Source organism: Zingiber officinale, chromosome 6A (genome assembly GCF_018446385.1).
Source record: "Zingiber officinale cultivar Zhangliang chromosome 6A, Zo_v1.1, whole genome shotgun sequence".
NCBI lineage: Eukaryota > Viridiplantae > Streptophyta > Magnoliopsida > Zingiberales > Zingiberaceae > Zingiber > Zingiber officinale.
Genome location: NC_055997.1, coordinates 24,736,546 through 24,761,811, shown reverse-complemented (window position 1 = coordinate 24,761,811; position 25,266 = coordinate 24,736,546). Strand labels below are relative to the sequence as shown.

Below are 25,266 nucleotides of genomic sequence, written 5' to 3'. Positions count from 1 at the left end.
AAAAATGGTCAATTCTGCGACGAATTTTGAAATTCATCGCAGAATGACCCATTTTTTTTTAACAACTAAATTTTTCGAAGATGGTTGAGGTACCTAGAGAATTCAGAATGACACAAAACAAGTTCCTATGGGTTCTTATAAATCCCCCAATTATATAGGTGTCCTAAAATATTAATTTTATGAAATATATTGAGATCGTTGATTTTTCGAATGAGAGTAGCATTTTTCGAACACCTTCATGCAAAAAAAAAATACTGACTGGGTATAATTTGTATTTGAGGAGATTTATAAAATCTTGAGATTTATAGGAACCCATAGAAACTAATTTCATCTCATTCTGAGCTCCCTACATACCTCAACCAGTTTCGAAAAAGTGAAGTTTATATATCTAAAGATGGTCAATTCTGCGACAAATTCTGAAATTCGTCGCAGAATCACCCCTTTTTTTTAAACAACTAAACTTTTTGAAAATGGTTGGGGTATTTAGAGAGCTCAAAATGATACGAAACAACTTTTTATAGTTTCTTATAAATCCCTTGATCATATAGGTGACTTCAAATATTAATTTTACAGAATATATTGAGATCGGTGATTCTTTGAATGAGAGTAGCATTTTTTCGACACCATCCAAAAAAAATCACCCGTTGGGTATAATTTGTATTTGAGGAGATTTATAAAATCTTGAGATATATAGGAACCCATAAAACTAGTTTCATCTCATTCCGTGCTCCCTAGGTACCTCAACTGGCTTTAGAAAGGTGAAGTTTATATATCTAAAAAAAATGGTCAATTCTGCAACGAATTCCAGAATTCGTCGCAGATTTGCGACGAATTTAGAAATTCATTGCAGATTCTGTGGTGTATTCGATAATTTGTCACAGCTCTGCGATGAATTTTGAAATTTGTCGCAAAATTGACCATTTAATTTTTTTAAAAAGTAAACTTTCTGAAGCCGGTTGACATACCTTGAGAGCTTGGAATGACATGAAACAAGTTTCTTTGGGTTACAATAATTTCGCTAATCATGAAAATGTGTTTAAAAAAGAATTTGAACAACTATATATTTTTTTTCAATTGCTAAATCAATTATGTGCATGTAAGACTTAGCAAAATTTCAATAAGAAGTTATAGTTTAACAGGTTGCACTTGTTCTGAAATATCCAAAGAAGGTTGTGGTACCTAGAGAGCTTTGAGTGAAACGAAACAAGTTCCTATGGGTTCTTATAAATCCTCTAATCATATAGGCAGCGTAAAATATTAATATTACGGAATATATTGAGATTCGTGATTTTTCTAATGAGAGTAGCATTTTTTAGACACCTTCGTACAAAAAAAAAAATCACCGAGGGGATAAAATTTGTATTTGAGGATATTTATAAAATCTTGAGATTTAAAGGAACTCATTTAAATTAGTTTCATCTTATTCCAAGCTCTCTAAGTACCTCGGCCGGCTTCGGAAAGGTGAAGTTTATATATCTAAAAAATGGTCAATTCTACGTCGAATTTCAAAATTCATCGCAGATTCTGCGACAAATTTCAAAATTTGTTGTAGATTCTGCGACGAATTCTGAAATTCGTCGAAGACTGACCCTGTTTTTTTTTTATAAAAAACTAAACTTTTCGAAAACAGTTGGGGTATCTAGAGAGCTCGGAATGATACGAAACAAATTTCTATGGGTTCTTATAAATCGTCTGATCATATAGGTGGCCTCAAATATTAATTTTATAGAATATATTGAGATCGGTGATTCTTTGAATGAGAGTAGCATTTTTAGACACGTTCGAGCAAAAAAAATTACGAGCTGGGTATAATTTGTATTTGAGGAGATTTATAAAATCTTGAGATTTATAGAAACCCATAGAAATTAGTTTCATCTCATTCCGTTCTCCCTAGGTACCTCAACTGGTTTCAGAAAGGTGAAGTTTATACATCTAAAAAATTAGTCAGATCTGTGATGAATTCCAGAATTCGTCGCAGATCTGCGACGAATTTAGAAATTCATTGCAGATTTTGCGACATATTCGATAATTTGTCACAGCTTTGCGACAAATTCTGAATTTGTTGATGAATTGACCATTTAATTTTTTAAAAAAGTAAACTTTCCGAAGTCGGTTGATATACTTAGAGGGCTCAGAATGACACGAAACAAGTTTTTTTGGATTACAATAATTTCGCTGATCATAAAAATGTGTTTAAAAAAGAATTTGAACAACTATATTTTTTTTTCAATTGCTAAATCAATTATGTGCATGTAAGACTTAGCAAAATTTCAATAAGAAGTTATAGTTTAACAGGTTGCACTTGTTCTGAAATATCCAAAGAAGGTTGTGGTACCTAGAGAGCTTGGAGTGAAACGAAATAAGTTCCTATGGGTTCTTATAAATCCTCTGATCATATAGGTAGCATAAAATATTAATATTACGGAATATATTAAGATCCGTGATTTTTTGAATGAGAGTAGCATTTTTTTGGACCTTCATGCAGGAAAAATCACCCGTTGGATAAAATTTGTATTTGAGGAGATTTATAAAATCTTGAGATTTATAGGAACCCATAGAAACTAGTTTCATCTCATTCCGAGCTCTCTAAGTACCTTAACTGGCTTCAGAAAGGTGAAATTTATATATCTAAAAAATGGTCAATTCTGCGACGAATTTCAAAATTCGTCACAGATTCTGCGACAAATTTTGAAATTCGTCGCAGAATGACCTTTTTTTTAATAAAAAACTAAACTTTTTGAAGACGGTTGGGGTCAGTGGCGTAGTTAGGATTTTCAATTGGGGGGGGGGGGCGAATTCAACAAATTAAAAAAAATAATACAACACAGAAAATGTATAAAAAAAGTTATATATGAACTTCATATGTTTTTTACAATATCACTCTTCGAGATTTCATATTTTGAAAATGCTGAATAATAGCTTCATTATCAATGGTATCAAACACATCTCGCTCAATATATGGTATCAAACAATCATTTACCATATCATCTCCCAACTGATTTTGAAGTGAGGTTTTGATTATTTTCATTGCTGAAAACACTCTCTCTACAGTTGCAGTTGCAACAGGTAATAGCAATGCTAACTTCAAAAGTAAATACACCAAAGGATACAAACGATGTTTTTTCAATTGAACCATCCTTTTAGCAAGCTGGCTAATCCCCACAACCTCAGAGAATTGATTGCTACTCCGCATATCAAAAATAAAGTTATCAAGTTGGGGCTCAAGATGCATTAACTCTATTGGGGAAAAATCGGATGGATAAAATTGAGCAAACTGAAGTAATTTTCTCTTATCATAAGCAGAGAATGAATTTGATGGATCAAGACAACTCATACACAACAACAACTCCGTGTTCACCTCGTTAAAGCGACTGTTCAACTCCTGAAGTTGCAAATCTATCACTTCATAAAACGTTTCAACACGGTAATAGTGAAGATTTGTCCTTCCTTCAATATTTCGTCGTGATCTCCCATGAAAGACGAACAAGTCTTCCATGCGCGGGGTGACTACCTCATACTTAACACAAAATAAAGAAACTTCATTCAGTAACAAATCCCAACCATCATCTTTCATAGTTTGCAATTGATGTTTGCTTGATCTTGCAAGAATCATGGCATTTACAATGTCTTGATCTTTTCTTTGTAAAGCTTGCGACAAATCATTCGTGACTCCCAAGATATTCTTCATTAAGTGCATCTGAAATATAAATTCATATTTTCTAATCAATTCCAACAGATTATTTGCTTGTGCCCTTTGCTTGTGATCTTTTCCCTCCTCTTCAACAAATAAAAGGACATCAATAATTGAAGGATACAAATGTATCAAACTTAACAATGTATTATAATGTGAACCCCAACGTATGCTCCCAACTTTTTTTAGTGTCATCTCTTGATTCATACCTTGTCCAGTGAAGATATCACAATTGCAAATTCCTTTAATAACTTTTTCAAATTGTTTCTCACGAAGTATATCTCTTCGCTTGCATGACGCTCCAACAATATTGTTCAATTGTGCAGCCACATCAAAAAAAGTAGAAATTCTTATATGATTTTCAACAACAGCTACAAGTGTAAGTTGCAGTTGATGAGCAAAATAATGAACATAATAAGCAGAAGGATTTTCCATCATAATTAAGCTTTTTAAGCTATTGAATTCTCCTTTCATATTGCTAGCTCCATCGTATCCTTGCCCCCGCAAATTAGATATAGATAATCTATGTTGGCACAACAAAGAATCAATAGCAGTTTTAAGTGATAAGGCAGTAGTGTCGCTTACATGTACAAGGCCTAGAAAGCGCTCAACAATATTTCCCCTTTCATCTACAAATCGTAAAGCAATGCCATTTGTTCTTTAACAGATATATCACGAGCCTCATCAACCAATATAGTAAATAATTCATCACCGAGATCTCCAAGAATAGAATTAGTGGTTAAATAAGCAATGGATCTGATAATATCTTTCTGAATATCAGGCGATGTCAATTTGAGATTTGAGGGAGCATTGTCTAGTGGAACTCTATTGATATCCTCATTATGGTCAGCAAGAAATCTTAACAATTCAAGAAAATTACCATGATTGAGTGAGTTAGTTGATTCATCATGACCACGAAATGCTAATCCTTGACGCACAAGAAATCTTATGCAATCAATTGATGCTGTCAAACAAACACGATAATCAATAGCTACTTGACTAGACTGATTGACCAAACAAGTTTCAATATGTTGTTTTTGATTCATTAAATCATAAGCCGCCATCATGCACCTGTTGTGAATGCTGCTCTGATTTCCAACATGTTCATTAAATTTTTCTTTCTTTCTCCAATTTTTAAATCCCTCAGTAACAAAAGAATCACCACCACTTTGACCACCATGATCCGCTTTGAATAAATAGCAATAAAGACAAAAAGTCGCATCTTTTGCAATGCTGTATTCTAGCCAATTAGGATGAAGACTAAACCATATAGCTCGAAATCTTCGTTTCTCTTTGGGACAAGAACGCCAAGGAAATTCATGATTTTTAGGTTGAAAAGGACCTTTTTGCAAATAGTAACGTCGAACAATCTCCCTTTCATTAACATTATACTTAAGAATGTGCTTTCTTAGCCCAGGATCACTAGGATACTCATTTGAGTCAGCATCAAGAGGAGCTGGTAGAGGAGGCGGAGGAGGAGGAGGTGGTGGAGGGGGAGATGACTTGTTTGAAGTAGGTTCATCTCGTATTTTCTTAAAATACCTCAACATTGTTATTTCACCTAATTTATCATCAACATAATATTTCAGAAACATAATCATCTAATTAATGACTATTTGTTTTCAACAATTTATATTCAAAAACAAATAATAAACGAAATTGATAGAGAGTTAATGATCCCTTGGTAGAGATATAAAGTCAAATGTTTACATTATAAAAACATATTTTTCTAATTATATGACTATCTAATTTTAATTCTTATCATAAAGATGATTCATTTTATATGCATATTATTATTATAAAATATTGGTGTAAATTATATGATAAGTCAATTCATGGAATAAATGATATGATTCAATTGATCAAATTTTTGAATGATCATTAATGACATTCCTCACATTCATATAACAAATCAAACATCAAATGTACTTATCACCTTAATATGTGTAAATATTTAACATACTTGAATAACAAACAAAAATATGAATATATGCAAAATTAACACTACATATTTTTTTCAATACTTAAATTCGTAATCGAAAGAAATCAAGTAAGAAAATTTTACCTCAATCAAAAGAAATTTATTGTGGAGCGTCGATAGCGTTGTCAGCAAACGATAGTAGCGATAGTAGCGAAGCAATGATGGCAGCGTTGGCAGCAAACGATAACGGCGTTAGCAGCGGCATGCGATGACAGGCCGACAATGACGTGGATGGCAACGGCAATGTGCGACGGAGGATTTTGAGGGCAAAATTAAGATTAGGGAAAAATAAGATTAGAATTAGGGGAGGAAGAAGAACATGGGATAAAGGAAAAAGGAAAGAGTAATGGTAGACGAAGAAGAAAATGGAAGAGGAAAAAATATAATGTTGTGTGGGAAGAAGCTTCGCCGATAGGGAAAAAAATAGTGAAAAGGGAAAAATAAAAGCTTCAGCGGCGGAGAGAAAAATCAAGAGAAAAGAGAGATAACTTTTTTGGACAAGAGAGAGAGCAATTAAAACACGCTGCAATTTTTGACTTTTGATTGGAGTTTTACATAAAAGCCCACATACTTTTAGATTTATAAATAAATGGTTTTTATTTTATTTTTAATCATATTAATTTTTTTTTACTCTAAATCTGAGGGGGTGCGATCGCATCCTCCCGCCCCATAGTAACTACGCCCCTGGTTGGGGTACCTAAAGAACTTGGAATGATACGAAACAAGTTCCTATGAGTTTTTATAAATCTCCTGATTATATAGGTGGCCTCAAATATTAATTTTATGAAATATATTAAGATCAGTGATTTTTTGAATGAGAGTAGCATTTCTCGGACACCTTCGTGAAAAAAAATCACCGGCTAGGTATAATTTGTATTTGAGGAGATTTATAAAATCTTGAGATTTATAGGAACCCATAGAAATTGGTTTCATCTCATTCCAAGCTCCCTAGGTACCTCAACCGGCTTCGGAATGGTGAAGTTTATATGCCTAAAAAAATGGTCAATTCAGCGATGAATTCTAGAATTCATCACAATTCTGCCACGAATTTTAAAATTCATTGTAGATTCTGTGACAAATTCTATAATTCACCGCAGATCTGCAACAAATTTTATAATTAGTCGTAGAATTGACCATTTATTTTTTTTTTTAAAAAATAAACTTTTCGAAGCCGATTGACATACCTAGAGGGCTCGGAATGACACGAAAAGTTTTTTTGAGTTACTATAATTTCGCCGATCATAAAACTGTGTTTAAAAATGAATTTGACCAACTATATTTTTTTTCAATTGCTAAATCAATTATGTGCATGTAAGACTTAGCAAAATTTCAATAAGAAGTTATAATTTAACAGGTTGCACTTGTTCTGAAATATCTAAAGAAGGTTGGGGTAACTGGAGAGTTTGGAATGAAACAAACTAAGTTCCTATGAGTTCTTATAAATCCCCTGATTATATAGGTGACCTCAAATATTAATTTTACGGAATATATTGAGATCGGTAATTTTTTGAACGAGAGTAGCATTTTTTGGACACCTTCATGCAAAAAAAATCACCAGCTGGGTATAATTTGCATTTGAGGAGATTTATAAAATCTTGAGATTTATAGGAACTCATAGAATCTAGTTTCATGTCATTCCAAGCTCTCTAGGTACCTCAACCAACTTCGGAAAGGTGAAGTTTATATATCTAAAAAAATGATCAATTCTGCGTCAAATTCCAGAATTTGTCACAGATCTACGACGAATTTGGCAACAAATTATTTTTTGTGGCAAAAAAACCTATCATTTTAACCCGTCAATCAATTCCTTTGCCCCTTTGCCCTAAAGTTCCTTGTGAGCGGGGGCGCGCGACGATTCCCTTCTAGGTATGCCTCTCTTCCTTCTCCAACGAGTTTACCGAAACCCATCCACCGGCGGTTGCCATTGTCCTGGCGCAAGAGGTCGCCCCTTGTGTTGGTCGCCGCGGGAGGTTGCGCCTCGCACTGGCCGCGCGCGAGATGTCGTGCCTCTCGCTGGCCACCGTGGGAGGCCACGGCCGACCGCGGGAGCTGGCCGTGCCCGACTGCGGGAGCCAGCGGCTAGCCGCGGTCGGCCGTGGGAGCCAGCGGCTAGCTGCGGCTGACTGCGGAGCCAACGGCTGGTCGTGACCGGCCGCGGGAGCCAGCGGCTGGCCATGTCGGCCGTAGGAGCCAATGACTGGCCTTGCCAGCCGCCCTTGTTCGACCCTCTCTACTCTGGCCATGGCCAAACCAGGTGAAACTTATTTGTTGATCCCAATCTTGTAATCCTATTTGTAGCGAATTGATTTGTGCTTTTTTGACTTGTATAATTGACCGCGTGATATTATTTTTGCAGGTCTATATTAGACGTTTTTGAGAGACACTCGACATCTTGGTATGCCTACACCCTTGATTTTAATTTATAATGATAGCATTAGAATACTATTTCATGTTATTTATTTTCTTTTGTATGTTGTGGTCAGGGGCGTAGCCAGGATCTAAATTTACCTGGGGCTAATCGTCGAAGTTATGCTCTTCGATTTTTCTTAGAATCAAATTTATTAATTATTATTTCATTATTAATTTTTTCAACCAACTCCCGTTCAATATAGATGACCATAGAATCTACTAAAAACTCTTCTTCCATCTTATCATGAAGAGTTGTTTCAACAAGTTTCATAACTGAAAATGCTGTTGTTGTTATAGAAATGGAAAGAATTAAAACCAGACGAATTAACCTACCAATTAAATAAATATATTAGATTTAATATATAAGTAAATAATATAATTATAATAAATAAACTATAACAAATGAGAAAAATAATAGTTGACTCGTAGAGATAATATCAAGCAGGAATATTAATAGTAGTTGACTCGTAGAGATGATATCAAAATAAAATAAACTTGCGGCAATGGTCGCACAGATATCACTGTTATTTGAGAGAAGGGATGTCGTGATTGTACTAGTTGAGTCATTGCTTAACACTTGTATCAGACATAAATATGAAATATCAAGTGAAGGATAATGCAAAAATCTCTAAGAAATATAGAGATTATACCGTTGAGAAAGGAGGTCCAAGAAAATCCATTTCAAAGATAAACAGATCTATTTGAACCCAATGAAAAAAAAAGATAAAGAGGATCGAAATTAGAATTTTTCACACCTATGGCTCTGTGGCTACGAGGAGTAGCAAGCAATGTGACAGTGTTGGTTGCTCTTGTGGTGAGTGACAAAAACGTCATGCAGGTGACACTGATAAAATGATGAAAATTTTTTGATTTAATTAAAATTCAAGCAATATAAGTGCTTGGCTTCAAATAGGAAAAAAGTTATTGAAACTTTAATAGGGAAAAAATAAAAGGAAATTAATGATGATGGGGCTATAAAGAAATTTTAGTTTTATTTTATTTTTTAAAATTGGTGGGGCTAGAGCCCACCCTAGCCCAAGGGTGGCTCCGCCCCTGGTTGTGGTGCGCTTGATACATATTGATCATTAGTGTGTTATCTATGTGTTTTTATTAATGTAATCTATTAAAAACAGACAAAATGCAGAATGAAAGAAGTTGGATGTATAACAAGAATTTGTTTGACCATTGAGGTTTAAGCGATGAGTTTATCACTGGTTTGAGGGATTTTTTTATTATAAATGTTTTTTTTTGTTAATACTATTAATTTTCTAAAATAGGATTGGTTAGACGCAATGAAAATCAATGTCAGAGTAAGTAAAAATTACTTTTTGTGCATAATTTCTTTTATGTAATCATTGATATTGTTTGTATTTTTATTTTGATGCAGGAAAATAAGGATATAGGAAGAAGATGGAGAAGACTTAGTGATGTTTGGATGATTTAGAACTTTTTATGATGCTTGGATTATATGGATATTAGATCTTTTGTGATATTTGTATTTTGATATATGATATGTTTGGATTGTAAGGATATTAGATGATGTTTGGATTTTGATGTATGAATTTTATGGATATTTTGTGATGTTTGAATTTGATGTATAAATTGTGAATTGGTTTGCGATGAAAATTTTTGGGTTTAATATGATTGCTTTGCGACGAAAATAATTTTGTTGTAAAATTTGTCGCAAATCCCGCGACAAATTTTCTTATTCGTCACAGATTATGCAACGAGTTTTAATATTCGTTGCAGATTCTGCGATGAATATGAAAATTTGTCGCAGAAGCTAACATTGTTTTTTTCGATACATTATGATAGATTTGTGACGAAAATATTTTCGTTGCCAAATTTGTTGCGGATTCTGCGACAAATTTTCGTATTCATCACAAATTTTGCAACAAATATTTGTATTCATTGCAGATTCTGTGACGAATATTCGTATTCATCGTAGATTTTTGCAACGAATCAAGAAATTCATTGCAAAAATCTATGACGAATTTGCAAATTCGTCGTAGATTGAAGTAGAATTTTTCTCTTTATTATGATTACTTTGCGATAAAAATAATTTCGTTGTAAAATTTGTCGCAGATTCTGCGATAAATTTTATATTCGTTGTAGAATCTACGATAAATTTTAATATTCATCGCAGATTTTGCGATAAATTTTCATATTCGTCACTAACTTCAGCAACAAATATAAAAGTTTGTTGCAATAATTTTCCGAGATTTGCAATAAATTTTGCGACGAATTTTATTTTCGTCTAAAATTTATGACGAATTTATTTTTTTGTCATAAATATTTAGGGACGAGTTTTCTGCGACAAAAAATATTCGTCACAAAATATTTTTGCAACGACTTTTTTTTTAAATTTGTCGTCAAATTTTATCGCAAAAAACAGTATATATATATATAGTTATGAGATCTTACCTATTTTACCCTGTACATCCTGTGAATCTCTAATTTGTTTTCAATTTTATAATTTTTTATGCTTAATACTATAATATAATTTCTAAATCTAAAAATAAAAATTTATTGGTATAATAAGAGTTAAAATAAAATAAAAATGTATTACCCTTCTGCTGGTAGTAATTTACCACGGGTGGGCAGAATATATATATATACACGAATCTAATAAAATTGGTTTGTTGTTGTATATCTCCTTTACACGCCCTACTTAATATTTTTAATATGCAAACAAAATATTCCATGATTTAGTAAGGATTGTATTTTATTATCAACTGCCATAATTGAATATAGAACCGTTTACATTGTAATAAAAAATAATTACTTTTATTCCAGCTCAAGTGTCACTCACATCTTATTTTTAGTTTATGTAAAAAGAGATAAGTATCAGGATTAATTTATAGTCAACAGTTAAATAACTAAGAATAAAAAACGTCTATCGAAAATTAATCTGAACCAGGAGTTGCATTCGTGCATGAACATGACCACTTGATAAGAAGTCATTATTGAAACTTAAAACTGTCCGTTTATTATTATTATTATTATTAATTTGGTAAATAAGAATCTTTCATACGACCTTAAATTTGGATGTACGTATCAATTAAAAGACCCCTTCAAAGCCTATACAATTTAATTATATTGCCACATGGAGTTTGTATATATTGGACAATTTTGTCGGAGATAGAGACGTAGTCTGAATTAAAATTATAAGTTAAATTAAAGTTATCTATTAAGTTGATTTGAGTTGGTAATTTCAAGTTACTAAGTAGGGAATGCAAAGCTGTTTGGGATGATTGAGTTGATTAGAAAATTGGGCTACCTTGTATATCCGAGTATATACTCTCGAGTACAGAGTCCAAGTGCAGACTCTTGACTTCCCGAGTGTAGACTCCCGACTCCCGAATGCAGACTCCCAACTGGAGAGTATGAGTTGCAGAAGACTACAGAGCCTGAATTGCAGACTCCCGACTCTCGAGTGCATACTCTTGATTGGAGAGGCCGAGTTGCAGAAAAGAAGATGTCGAGGCATGCTTTCAAGCAATTTTCTTAAAACAGATTCATCCTCCTCTGGCAACGCTTTGAAGTTATGATGGACGTCTATTTTCTAGAATATAACGATAGAATCACATACATAACCAAACATTGGTTGTTCATGGTAAATTGAGAAAATATTGGATTGCTATCACGAACAAACCACTGAGTGGAAATGAACAGTGTAGGAAAATTTTGTGGGAATGAACGTAGAGGAAAATCTTTCCTATTATCTCTATAAATCTTGCTCTTGGTCAAAACCTCCTTATATAGGAGTTTAGACTCTTACAGTATTGAATGGTAGAATTAGAGCCATTGATTTCCAATTAATCCATCCATGATGGCAAAAAGGCGAATACGCTCGCCCCCAGCGCCCCGGCCAACCCATCCTAGGGCCAACACGGAGGAGGTAAATCACGGGCGGCTACTAGCCTTTGGAATAGTGACTAGCACATAAGGGAGACATTTACCTCAGCTTTGCCGAGATTCGAACCCCAGACCTTATAATGGCAACACCTAATGCGCTAACCACTAGACCCATCCGATGAGACTTCCAATTAATCCATCCAGATTAAATGTCTAGAGGTTATATATTCTTCATTAATCATCGATTAACACATCTGTTAAATTTTAGCAACAAGCAAAAATATTCAAGTGGCAAAATGTTGGTTCATTCGCTTGGATAAATTTTTCCCTGGCCTATCTGACATTCGACGTGCACAGGTCGTACTCGCATATGAGTCGACTTGGTTCAGTGCAATCCGAGCCTTGAATTTGCATCCCTTGCACACCTACACGTAAGAGAGAGAGACTCTCCCCATGCATATGTTCATATCATCAATGCATGTACAACAATGTAAACTAACCATAGTGTCTTGAAACTTACAATGTGTAACTAAACTCATACACAAAGGAGTCTCCTTTCTCCTTTTCCATTCAAATGTTTCCAACAATCTCCCACATGAATGAAAAACAAGGTACGTGATAGTATTCATCAGTTGAGTCCAGTATAGGACAGGTAGATTTTACCGTTTCAACATTCCCTTGTGAAGATCTGTTTACTTATTAGCTGATAGTAGACATGATACCCTTGAACTATTCTGTCATTTGTGTAAACATTGACATATCTCACTCAAGACTCTTCTTGATACAACTCAATTCTCATGAATGTGTTCGTTCTTGGCTATGAACACGCCTGATTCTATAATAAGTATTAAGAATTATACCTTCAATTCTTTTCGAAGTAGCTCTGCTTTTTTCTCACATAGATGATCTCTCAAGAATATTCCATATTACTCTACTGGATCATTAAAAGCAATATGCTTTAACCTCCATCCTTCACTGATCTATTGGGTCGTTTCCCATAGTGAGTAACTTTATCGACGCAGTTAGGTTGCCCCTATGAACCTAGTTCTTGTGATATCTAGTTTGCGTAGGTTGGGTTTCCTTTGCATTAATATTTCTCATCAACATCAAGACCATCTCTCATGATGATCTTGCAACTAACTCTCTGTTTAATTCTTTAGTTAACTGATTTATTAGGTTATCCTTTGACTTCACATAACCAACAGTGATAACTTTTGTTGGGAGTAGTTGTCTAATAATATTATGTTTATGACATATATATGTCTAAGCTTACTGTTATACAGATGACTCCGTGCCTGACTAATTGCTGATTGACTATCACAATGTATAAAAATTGCCGACACCAATTTTAGTCATCTTGGAACATCTTTTAAAAATTGTCATAGTCATTCAACCTCTTCACCATATTTGTTAAGAGCTACAAGCTTAGATTCCATCGTGAATTTTATTATTATAGTTTACTTATAAGATTTCCATGAAATGATTGTACTTCCAAAAGTGAATATATATCCACTGGTAGATTTTGAGTCTTTCATGTCAGATATTTAATTAGTATCGTTGAATCCTTCGATCACAGTAGGATATTTCGTATAGTTTGATGTGCGCCGATTATATATATATTTAGACATTCATTGACACACATTTTACATGCATTTCTAGTATTTGATTTGCACTATTGCAATCCATTCTATCATTTTATCATCATGCTACTTGTTTTGTTCATAGGTTTGCTCCTTTTTGCATTTTCATTAACAGGGCGCGATAAGGAGCGAAATTGGATAAAGAATGCAAGATGAAGCTTTCTTGTAATTTAGCATGGGTAGGTCGTGCCATTCACCTCAGCAGGGCACACGGCTCGACCATGCCAAAAGACACAACCGTGCCTTCCCTCTCAACCGGGCACACGGAGGGCCATGCCAAATGGCATGGTCGTGCCCCTCTTGACTAGTGGGGTACACAGCTCGGTCATGCCTTTTTAGCAAGGTCGCGGCCCCTTTTATGCCGTCTACACATTCCGACCGTGCCAAAAGGCACAACTGTGTGCTTCTAGGGACGAGGTCACACGACCTCGACCCATAAAAGGGGAACTCCTCCCCTTTTCTTGGGGAGGAAGTTTTCTCCCTTGGGAGAGGACATTTTAGGCAGCCATCATCATCTTCTTGCCACTTTTGGGATGATCCGAAGTAATTCTTGTTATCCTCCTATCTCTGTTGCGAAGGATTGGTTCTTGAAGACTATGTTCTCCCATCGACTAAGCATCTCTTCTCTTTTCTTATTGATTCGAGTTATAGAATACTTTCTTTTATGTCTTTTAGTCTTATTCCTTTGTATATTGAGTAGATTCTAATAGTTCTACGACAAAGGGAGTAGTTGTAATGTGAATTTGATGTAAACTATATGGATATGCTTATTTCTATGAGATGCTTATACTTTGTTTTCGTTTGATTGAATGCATGTGTGCACTCTTGTTGTTTATATGTGTTGTTTAGTTGAATATATATATATATATATATATATATTAGTCACCACATAGTGGGGATACTCTGTATGATTAGGGGTCCCTTGGTGATAGAGGGTAATCATTAAACCAGACATCTTGAGGATTCCCTTGAAATAGAGGCCAAATCCATACAAAGGAGACTCTAATTAGTACTTAATGGGTTTTCCCAAATTCAGTGCTAAGAGGTGATTAGAGTAATTTAGATTGTATGACCAGGAGTCCCTTGGTGACAAAGGATAACCCTTTAACAGGGTCTTCTATGTTACGCTTCTCTACTTAGTGGTATCGAATGTCAATGGGGATAACACTCTGGTGAGACCGTCATGGGATAGCATTGGTATTTATTTAAGTTCCCTATCAAGCATAAACATAGAGGATAAGGGGCAATCCATATTACCTTAAGGAATATCAAAATGGAACTAATATCCTAGAACTACCTTCCAAAGATAACTTTCCTCAACAACTCTCTCTCTCTCTCTCTCTAGCTCTCGCTTTCCCGCTAGTTCTCAAACCTTCAACAATCTGATATTCTAGATAATTCTATTTGCAACATCTCTAGTGGTTACTCGCCAGTCCCTAAGGATTGATATCTTTATTACTTAGCAATAATTCCATGCATTTACATATGGTCAATGAGTCTTTGACACCATTGCCAAGACTGGTTTTGAGTAATATTAGATGATTAGCATTTGAATTAGTCTAGGCATCTTTTCTTTCTTTTTATTTAATATTTTCTACACTTTCCTCCCTTAATTTATGCACTTAGATTTCTGTATTTTATTTTTCATAACAAAAACTGATTTCACTTATGCACCTTTTATGCGAAGATCGATAACTACAAGGAATTTGTTACTGATCGATCTTGAGATTAATAGAACTTTCTGAAGGAGGAGAAACCTATAGAGGCAAGCACAAGAAGAGCAAGTTTAGAGAGTCATGGTGGATAAACTTTTGAAAGATTACACCACACCATATGCTAGAGGGATCAGATCTAACATTACTAGGCCGATAGTTGAGGCTAATAATTTCGAGATTAAATCAACATTCATCTCCATGGTACAACATAAATAGTGTAGGGGAGGACTAATAAAGATCTGAATCAACATCCAAAAACTTTCTATGAGATATGCATCACAATGAAGATAAATGAGGTTCCTCTCCATGCCATAAGATTACTATTGTTTGAATTTTCTCTCAGAGATAGAACTAAGGTATGGATGAATTCTCTACCTGCAAATAATATCACTTCATGGGAGCAATGCAAGTAAATATTTTTATAAAAGTTCTTCGCTTTAAGTAAGGTGACTCATATAATGAATTTGATTATTAGCTTCCGACAGAATGAAAGAAAATCCTTATATGAAGCATGAGACAATTGATGTGCATAGATTATATACATTTTTAATCATGTTTTGATGCACATCTACTTGTATTTCATTAGCATAATCTATGTTTATTGCACCCTATTTTATTATAATATCAAACTTCCATTCTAGTCTGTTAAGAGATCTGCTCTTTGCTTGTTTTGATTGATAGGATGCGATTTAGAGCAAAAATAGAGCTTAAATGAAGTTTAGAGCTTCCAGAGTGTCTGGGTCATGTGTAACTCACACGGGCATGCAAAAACTAAGTATTTCCATGTTCTGGCCGCGTGGAAGCCGTGTGGAGGCCGTGTGGAATCCACACGGTCGTGTGGAATTTTCAGCACTACAGATTGAAACTAAAATGATCATAACTTTGTGCTTAATTGGAGTTACAGGTTATTCTTTATATCAAAATATAGATAACATCAAGATCTATAACTTTGATGAAGACTTTAACTAGAGAAAACCCCATCTTGATGGTATAAAAGACATTGCAATGAGATATTGCCATGCGGAGCCATGCCAAGGGCCATGCAAGGGGTGTGTGAGATCCACACGGCCGTGCAACACTTCCAGAAAGTAAGCAGTGGTTGGCCGTGTGAGTCACACGACCGTGCAACATTTCCAAAGGTCAAAAAGAGCTAGGTCGTATGAGCCACACGGTAGTGTATCCTATTCAGAACTAAAGCAGAACATGGCCGTGTGAGCCACATGGCCGTGCCACCCTGGCTGAGAGCAAGAAGAAGTGTTGGATCGAAAAGCGTTAGAGGGGGGGGGGGGTGAATAGCGCTCGTGGCTTTCACTTGTCGTATTCGAAAACGTACGAGTAAAGAAACAGAATAAGAAAACAACGCACACAAAAAGACCCAAGTATTTTTACTTAGTTCGGAGCCATGGACAACTCCTACTCCAAGGCCCACGCTCGTTGAGCGTTTACTTTGGGCAATAACTATATCGTGCAAAAAGGTTACAAGAGTATTACAATTTAACAGTATTGAAACAGCTATAGCGACAACAAGAATTGAAGATTCACATCTTCGGGTCGTTGGGGACTCATTTAGCTCAGCCGGATTGTCTCGTTAGCAGTGCACAACTGTAACGACCCGATTTTCCCTATTTCGAGTTCCAAATGCTCATAAAAATATTTGGAAATGCTTTTAAAATATACTAGAGATTTTTAGAAATTTTTAGAGTATTTTTACGTAATTTTTGGAGGTCGTTTAGTATGGTTACAAAAAAAAGAAATTTTGACAAAAACTATTGAAGATGAGGTTCGAACCCACGACCTCGGGTCGGACTGACCCCAGCAAAACCGGCCCAACCAGCCGAGCTATGCTCGTTTAGTTAATCCATTATGGAGAGAAATAAATTTAAGTTATAGAAAAGGGCAGAAATAAACCTAGGTTTTAAAGGGGTAATTTTCTTCCCGAGCCCTAAATTCTATTCCTTCTCCTCTTCGGGTGTGTCAGCGTCACTGGTCCCGGGTGGAAACGCAGCAACTTTGGAGCTTCTCTCCGGCGGCCGGCGAAGGCTTCTTCCGGCGAACCTTGCGGACCCGAGTTCCTCCCGTCGAAGAGAGCCCGCGGACACAGAAAAAGCGCCGAGATTTGAGCTCATCCGAACCCTAGACCTCCTTCCCCTTCTTGGTTGTAAGTCCTAGCAATCAAGGGTAAGTACTACTCACCTGCAGTGGGATTGTTTCGGAATTTCCTATTCTTTTAGTTCCGAATTTTTCTGTGAAGGTAGTGGAATTAGGGTTTGCTGCCATGTGTTGCTTGTTTGGTTTCCTCGCTTGTTGAGATGCCATTCTCGGATTTTGCTATTGTACAGAAACATATGCTCAATTCTGTTAAGATTGGCTGTACCAAGTTGATAAACTAGAGTTGCTGAGTAGTTCGGGTTGTGCACGAGGGATGTGCTGTGCAGTTCGGTTTGGGTGTGTTTGATTTGGTTTTGGAGATTTAGAAATCCTCACAATGAGGTGAAGTTCTTCTTTTAAAGTAAGACTAAGGTCTTTAGTATAGATTTGGTTTCGGATTTTGTAATGCAAGTGATTTCCTGGACAGATTCGTAGCAGATGAGAAAAAATGGATTTCTCATTGGGTTGTATTCTAGTTTTCTACCATATATGATAGTTCCTAGATTAGTTCTTGCAAGCATTAGTAGACAATCTAAGTTCTGCATTTTATTATAGTTTCCTTCCTTGCTTCTAGGTCATGTTGTACCGGATCGAGGTTGATTCAATTAGTTTTCTTTTGCTCTATTCGGTAGCATGATTAGTAAGATCAAATGAGTCTTCCTTTGCTCCACTTTGTAGCATGATTAGTAAGATTAGATTAGCTTTCTTTTGCTCTTATCACGACATGTTTAGAAAGTTCAAATTAGCTTGCTTTTGCTTCATTTTATAACATGTTTAGAAAGTTCAGAATTTGCTTTCTTTTGCTTTATTTTATAGCATGTTTAGAAAGTTCAGAAGTTGCTCTCTTTTGCTCTATTTTAAAACATGCCTAGAGAGTTTAGATTTGCCTTCCCCTTGCTTTATTTTATATCATACTTAGAGAGTTCAGATTTGCTTTCCTTTGTGTTATTTTTATATAGCATGCTTGGTTAGTTGTAATCCTATACTTGTTAGATATATCTATAGGATTCTAATAGGCTCCAATAAAGGATTATAAGAAGCATGAGTAAAGAAAAAGACTAAAGTCTAGTTAAAAAGAGATAACAAGTAAATTTACGTAAGAGGCTAGTAGTACCCGACTTCCAAGGTTGTCGTTAAATAAATCCAGGTGACTAATTCCAAGGTCTTGGACCTAGTAAGACCAAGGTCTTTACCTCATAGGACTAGAGGCTCGCTACCTCAGTCACTATTAGAGAGCGTGCAAAACAAAGATGGTACTAAGCCTAGGCCCAAAGAAAAGAAAAGAAAAGAAAAGAAGAACAAGAAGAAGAAAGTGAAAGAGAAATTAAAAGATTAATTTATATTATAAGGATATAAGAAAATGAAACAAGTTTATGCTTAGAATTAATAAAAGTTTAGTTCTTTAATTCTAAGCCTACAGTAGTAGTTTCATTATTTTCCTGTCAGTTAGTGAGCATGTTTAGTATTCAGTTTTATTTCTGTATACCATGAGTACATGCAACTTTGCTTTAGCATTACAGTTTCAGTATTATTGCATTACTTTTATGCACTTCGAAGTTTTTGTGAGATAGATTAGTACTTACTAAGCGTTTTCACTTATAGTTTTGTTTTCTTTCCTCCTACTGCAAATAAAGGAAAAGCTAAGATATGAAGGGAGACGTCAGGGTGGTGGTGATGATGAAGGTGTGTGGTGACTGGACTGTGGAGAGATCCAGAAGTAGCTGGCAAAATTGTCAAGACTTCCTTTTAGTTCTCTTTTAAAGTTATATTAAATTTGGGATTGTAGTTGAGTTTATTTCCGCATGTCTAATTAGTCTCTTTTATTATTTGTGGAGTGCTGTAGTCGTTGCTATTGCTAGAGTAGTTTCTTGGGTTTTATTGTGATTATTATACTGCGTGGTTGATTGATATGTGTTCCAGCCGCTTGTGGCTGAGTATATATTGCATGTATTGTCAAATATGGTAACCGGTACAGGGGAGACTCTGCCGAAATTTTTCGGTAGGGTTTCCATGTGATTTTTTAATCATACCGATTAAGTAGAGTTAGTAGTTAAGTAACGGTCATCCTTAGAGAGTAGTATAGTATAGTAAGAAGGGTGGTCGTTACAGTTGGTATCAGAGCAGTGTTCCATTCTCCAGCATCACACACACACATCAGCATCATCCTTGTCGTCTTCAAGTAAGAAAGTATTTAATTTCTTTCTTTAGTGCTTTCCTTTATTACTAATTGCAGTATAAAGTAATTGCTTATAAGTGCTTAAGTCAGATAAGAGTTTTTGCTGTTTTCTTTATTCCTGTATAAATGTGTATGTTAGAAAGGATAGAGAAAATATCAAGTCTTTTTCTTTGCATGACTAGATGGCAAGAAGAGGACGTCCCCGTACCATTCGTGCTGAGGACCAAGCTCAAGAGAACGAAGTTCCCAGAGCAACTGAGCCCAATCTTTCTGAAGTGGTTGCTCAGCTCCAGAGACAAGTAGCAGAGCAGCAGCAAGTGATTGCCAATCTGATGGCGAACCAGCAAGCAGTTCCTCCCCCTCCTCCAGCTGTCACTGCAGAGAATCTAGTGGTAACTGAGACTCCACCAGCTGCCCTGGGAGCCGTCACAACACCTCAGAGACCAGAAGCTTATCTTATACAGTGGCTGAAGCTGAAACCAGAGAGCTTCTCAGGCATGACTGAGCCCTGGGATGCCCAAGCTTGGTTTAAAACACTAGAGAGCACTATGGAGCTTCTTGACTGGCCAGAAGTTGAGAAGGTCAAGTGTGCCTCTTTCTGCCTGTCTGGAGATACTCGTATGTGGTGGGAGAGGATAAAGACCAAGAGAGCGGCTGATCAGATGAGCTGGGCTGATTTTCAGTCAGAGTTTTATGAAGAGTTCTTCCACCTGCAGATCACCAACAAGCACTACGAGGAGTTTATAGAGTTCAAACAAGGTGACCTGTCAGTGGAGGAAGCAGCCAAGAAGTTCAACAGACTAGCTCGTCTCTGCCCAGAGCTAGTAAGTACAGAGAAGGAGCGAGTGAGGCTGATGCTCAGAATGTTGTGTAACACCCACTAAGCTTTTAAGAATAAATATGAGAATGATGAATTTGCCTTAGAAAAATAATAAGAAGTGAGTTGAAGTAAAAATAAATAAAATGAAATAAAAAGAAGTGATGGTCAAGGATTGATCTGTCTGTCTGGAGATACTCGTATGTGGTGGGAGAGGATAAAGACCAAGAGAGCGGCTGATCAGATGAGCGGGGCTGATTTTCAGTCAGAGTTTTATGAAGAGTTCTTCCACCTGCAGATCACCAACAAGCACTACGAGGAGTTTATAGAGTTCAAACAAGGTGACCTGTCAGTGGAGGAAGCAGCCAAGAAGTTCAACAGACTAGCTCGTCTCTGCCCAGAGCTAGTAAGTACAGAGAAGGAGCGAGTGAGGCTGATGCTCAGAATGCTGTGTAACACCCACTAAGCTTTTAAGAATAAATATGAGAATGATGAATTTGCCTTAGAAAAATAATAAGAAGTGAGTTGAAGTAAAAATAAATAAAATGAAATAAAAAGAAGTGATGGTCAAGGATTGAACCTTGAACCTCTTATATTACAGTTCATAGAATTAATTAGTAGAAACCAATTGGGATAGAGAGAAGATATTGATAGCAAAGGAGGGAAACTCATGATAAAGGTGAGAATAAAAGATACCCAAAAGAAAACAAGAAAAGAGCAAGAGAAAGGCAACTTGCCTTCCTCCCTTTCTCTCCCTCTTCCTCTTTGATGTTGCCGAAATCTTAAAGAGGAGTTAAGGGGATTCATTCCCCCTTATTTTATCATGAATGGTGAGAATAAATGGAAAATAAAATAAATAAAATAAAAATAGAAAAAAAAATCTAAGGGAGAAGGAAAGCAAAAATCAAGTTTGCTACCTCTTCTCCCTTAACATAAAAGGGAGCAAGAAAAGAGAAAATTATTTTTCTCTCATTTTCTCTCACTCATCCTCTCCCTCACCGAAACCACAGTCCCCTCTCCTCCACCTTCAGCCCCAAAGCCAAATTTTTTCCCTAAGAAAAGCCTAAGATACAAGGAGGACTTAGCAAAGGAATCAAGGGAAAGGAACTAGAAGAAGAGGCTACTTCTTCTTCACCATACCTTAGATCCACAAGAGAAAAAGGATGTAAGCTTCCCTTCACCTGTGGTACAAGGCTTTTATGTGTTTTTCAGATTTTATGAGGATCTTAAAACCTAGAAACAAGTTTGAGAAAATTTGGCTAAGAAGAGCTTTCAAAAAAAATCTAGTGATGTTTAACTAGTCTTCACTACATGATAGATTTTCTATGCCATGGAAAAGGGTTCTTCTTCATGTTTTTATACCTATATGATGCTTGATCAGAGAAGTACTTAACCCTAGAATTTCGGCCAAAAATATTTTTAAGAGGCTAGGGAAATTTATTGTTTTACCCAACTAGTACAAGGTTCTCCCTATGAAATATTAAGGATCATGTATTAGTTTTCTTGCTTAGAAGATAGTTGAAACTAAAAGAAAACCCACTCATATGTTTCGGCCAAGAAAGGGTTTAGGGTTAGGAAGACCCTTAAATTTAAATAAACATGCTCATGTGATAGAATACAAATATCTTAAAAGAGTTGTATGTCTTCATGAACTCTTTCTTAGGGTTTTCGGCCATGATGAGATGGATAGCTTAGAAAAGCTTAAACAAAACTTTAATAAGCTCAAGACCTCTGTGATGTTTAGATATGAAAGTTGTCTAATGCCCTCATGCTTAATTAGGGTGTAGAAAAATTTGTTATATGACATATGACATGTATGATCACAAGAGTCCAAGTTTGTTCATGAACCAAATTTATATATATGTTTCTTAGTAAATTTTACCATGAAATTTACTTAGGTTTTTCATGCTTTAGGCCACTTAAAAACCTAGCTAAAGAATGGTAGGTTTCGGCCATGAGAAAAAAATAAAAGAAAAAGAGAAAAAGAAACCTAGAAAGCCTAAGACACAATTCATATGTATGCTCATTATGCTTGTCTTTACACATGCTATGAAACTTGTATGACTTCATATGTTTTTATGTTACTTGAAGCAAGTTTAAACACTGATGAGTTTCTGCCAAGTAGGATTTAAATGACCTAGAGGCCCTAGAATTTAAACCAAAGGTGTTAAAATGCTTCTTATGAAAATATGATAACCTATTGATTGTGTCACATGCTTGTATGATTTTTCCATGACCTAAATGGACCATTGTAAGTCTCGGCCATGAAGGTTTAGATGCCCTAGAAACCCTAGGACTTAAATTAAATATGCTCATGTCACTCTACATGAAATATGATAAGTAGAAAGCCAAGGTTCAATTGCTATATGTTGTTTTATGACCTAAAATGATGCTAGGGTATGTTTCGGCCATAACTATTGGATGATGCCTTGTATGAATTTATACATAATGTTAGTCCAAGTTCACATGCTTGTATGCTTGTTTGTAGCCCTAATGAGAACTTGTTAAATTTCGGCCATGACATATGTTAAGGGCTTAAAGAACTTAGGAACTAATTCAAATGTGTCAAATGTGTTTACCTTGTTCGTTGGTAAAAATGTTATAAATATGATTTAAAGTTGTCCATGTTTTTATGTCATATGGAACCTTATTTCACACCTTAAGGTTTCGGCCATATGAAATTAGGGACTTGAGGAACTTAGAAACTAAGTTAATCATGTTTATAATGCTTCCTATGAAAATGTTATGTTGATAATTTAGGTGCCACATGCTTGGATGTTGTGTTTAACCTAAATTGAGCTTTAAAGGGTTTCGGCCACAAGGGTTTAGGAAGCTTAAAGAACCAAGATAAATATGATACCATGTTTCCTATGATAGGATAATCACAAGATACACCCTTATGCTTAATATGTATGCTTGTGATTTATGACTTATGATATGATATGCATGCTTTTATGATATGATATGCTTTGTGCTTAAATTATGCATGCTTATGTTATGATATGTGGTTAAATTATGCATGCTTGATGCTATGTTTAGTGCTTAAAATATGCATGCTTTCATGATATGATATGTGGTTAAATTATGCATGCTTGATGATATGCTTTATGCTTAAGATATGCATGTTTTTATGATCTATGCCTAAGTGATGCATATTGATATGACATGATGTATGCCTAAGTGATGCATACCTTCATGATATGATGTATGCCTAAGTGATGCATACCTTTATGACATGATGTATGCCTAAGTGATGCATACCTTTATGATATGATGTATGCCTAAGTGATGCATACTTTTATGACATGATGTATGCCTAAGTGATGCATATTTTTATGATATGATGTGTGCCTAAGTGATGCATGCTTTTATGATACATGATATGTATGACATGTACTTTACTTTATATGTGAGTGGCTTGTACCAAGGGTGGGCTCCATAAGCGCCCCGGGGACTAAGGACCTCGTTAGGGATGGGCTCCTAAGTGCCCCTAGGACTAAGGGCCTAGTATGTTTGCCTCGTAGGGTTCAAGACTTGCTACCTTGGACCTACAAGGTTGCGCGCAATATGTAAGTGGTACATAGCCGGGATCTCCCTTATGTTGAGATTATTTTCAAGTATATATGTAAAAGAAAATGGTTTTAAAGATCATGAGACATACACATGTTTTGCGGATACATGTTTTCCAAAATCATATTGCATACACCTTATGATTATGCTACGTTTCATGTTATGCTCTGGATTATGATATGCCATGATAAGGTATGATTACGTTATGTTCATGCTATACCTTATAGACATGTTTCGGCCATTGATTTGTTGATGCTTGATATATAGATTTCGGCCATGGATATGATGATGCCTTGATGTACATGTTTCGGCCATAGTATGATGCTTTGATATACATGTTTCGGCCATGCTTTGATATACCATGATACTTGTTGTTATGCCATGTCTAGCTATGTTTTATGCAATGCACTATGTATATGTTTCGGCCATGGTGATGCTTGATATGTTATGACTAGTTATGATTATATTATGATGCATGATATGCTTGAATAGAATGCTATGTTATGCCATGATTAGTTTAGATTATGACTTGTTGATGCATTCTTGATTATGTGCTGATTGTTGGTTTTAGTGAGTAGGAAAGGAACTTACTGAGCCATGAGTGCTCATAGCTTACTTTCCTTGTACCACAGATAAAGGAAAAAGCTGGATGAGTTAGAGGAGCAGCAGGAGGGGCAACGAAGATGTGTGTGGCAGTGGCTAGGCAACCAAATAAATAAGAACCTGCTTAAAGTTTCTTTAAAGAACTATGCATTGATATTTTATGACTTGTGATACCTAAACATGTGTGGCTTGACATTATGGTTCCACTGGATTTGATGTTATGATTTTGATGCCATGTGATAGTATAGTTCAAAAGAAATTTAAAAGAAAAGTTTTTAATAAAACTATGAAAAATTATTTTAAGTCTTCCGCTGTTTTAAAAGAAAAAAATTTACACGTAGAGTATCGTAGCCCCGTCCCTTAGGGTAGCAGGGAGGGCGGGCGTTACATGCTGAGACCCCATATAGCACTGAATGTGAGCAGTGGAGCTCATCGACCCCAGACTGGTGAAGAGTTGATCAGTAGAGCATTAATTGCTGAACACTACCTGAACAACATCAAGGCACAACGAGCGCAACATAAGCCAGTGAAGACAGAGGACAAGACAGCAGGAAGCCAGAAATCACAGTCAAGTAAACAGAACTGGAAAGGCAAAGGTAAAAGGAAGCAGTGGAACACAGGAGGTAGCCAGAAGGGAGGACCAGCAAACAAGCAGACC

The 25,266-nt window shown here is 35.8% G+C and overlaps 1 protein-coding gene across 1 annotated transcript; it reads right to left on the bottom strand.

Moving 5' to 3' along the window:
• Positions 1 to 2,869: 2,869 nt before the first annotated feature.
• Positions 2,870 to 7,915, bottom strand: LOC121994685 (zinc finger MYM-type protein 1-like). Its single transcript, XM_042548638.1, has 4 exons — positions 7,571 to 7,915; positions 4,325 to 5,292; positions 3,901 to 4,214; positions 2,870 to 3,777 (listed from the first exon to the last, which is right to left on the bottom strand). The coding sequence occupies exons 1-4, from the start codon at positions 7,913 to 7,915 to the stop codon at positions 2,870 to 2,872; spliced, it is 2,535 nt and encodes an 844-aa protein (XP_042404572.1).
• Positions 7,916 to 25,266: the final 17,351 nt, after the last annotated feature.

Coding starts and splice junctions, on each gene's coding strand:
- LOC121994685 (XM_042548638.1), bottom strand. CDS start 7,915: ATGGCCAGAGTAGAGAGGGTCGAACAAGGGCGGCTGGCAAGGCCAGTC. Junction 5,293..7,570: donor CCGCCGGTGGATGGGTTTCG/GTAAACTCGTTG, acceptor GTCATTAATTAG/ATGATTATGTTTCTGAAATA. Junction 3,778..3,900: donor TGATATCTTCACTGGACAAG/GTATGAATCAAG, acceptor TATTTGTTGAAG/AGGAGGGAAAAGATCACAAG.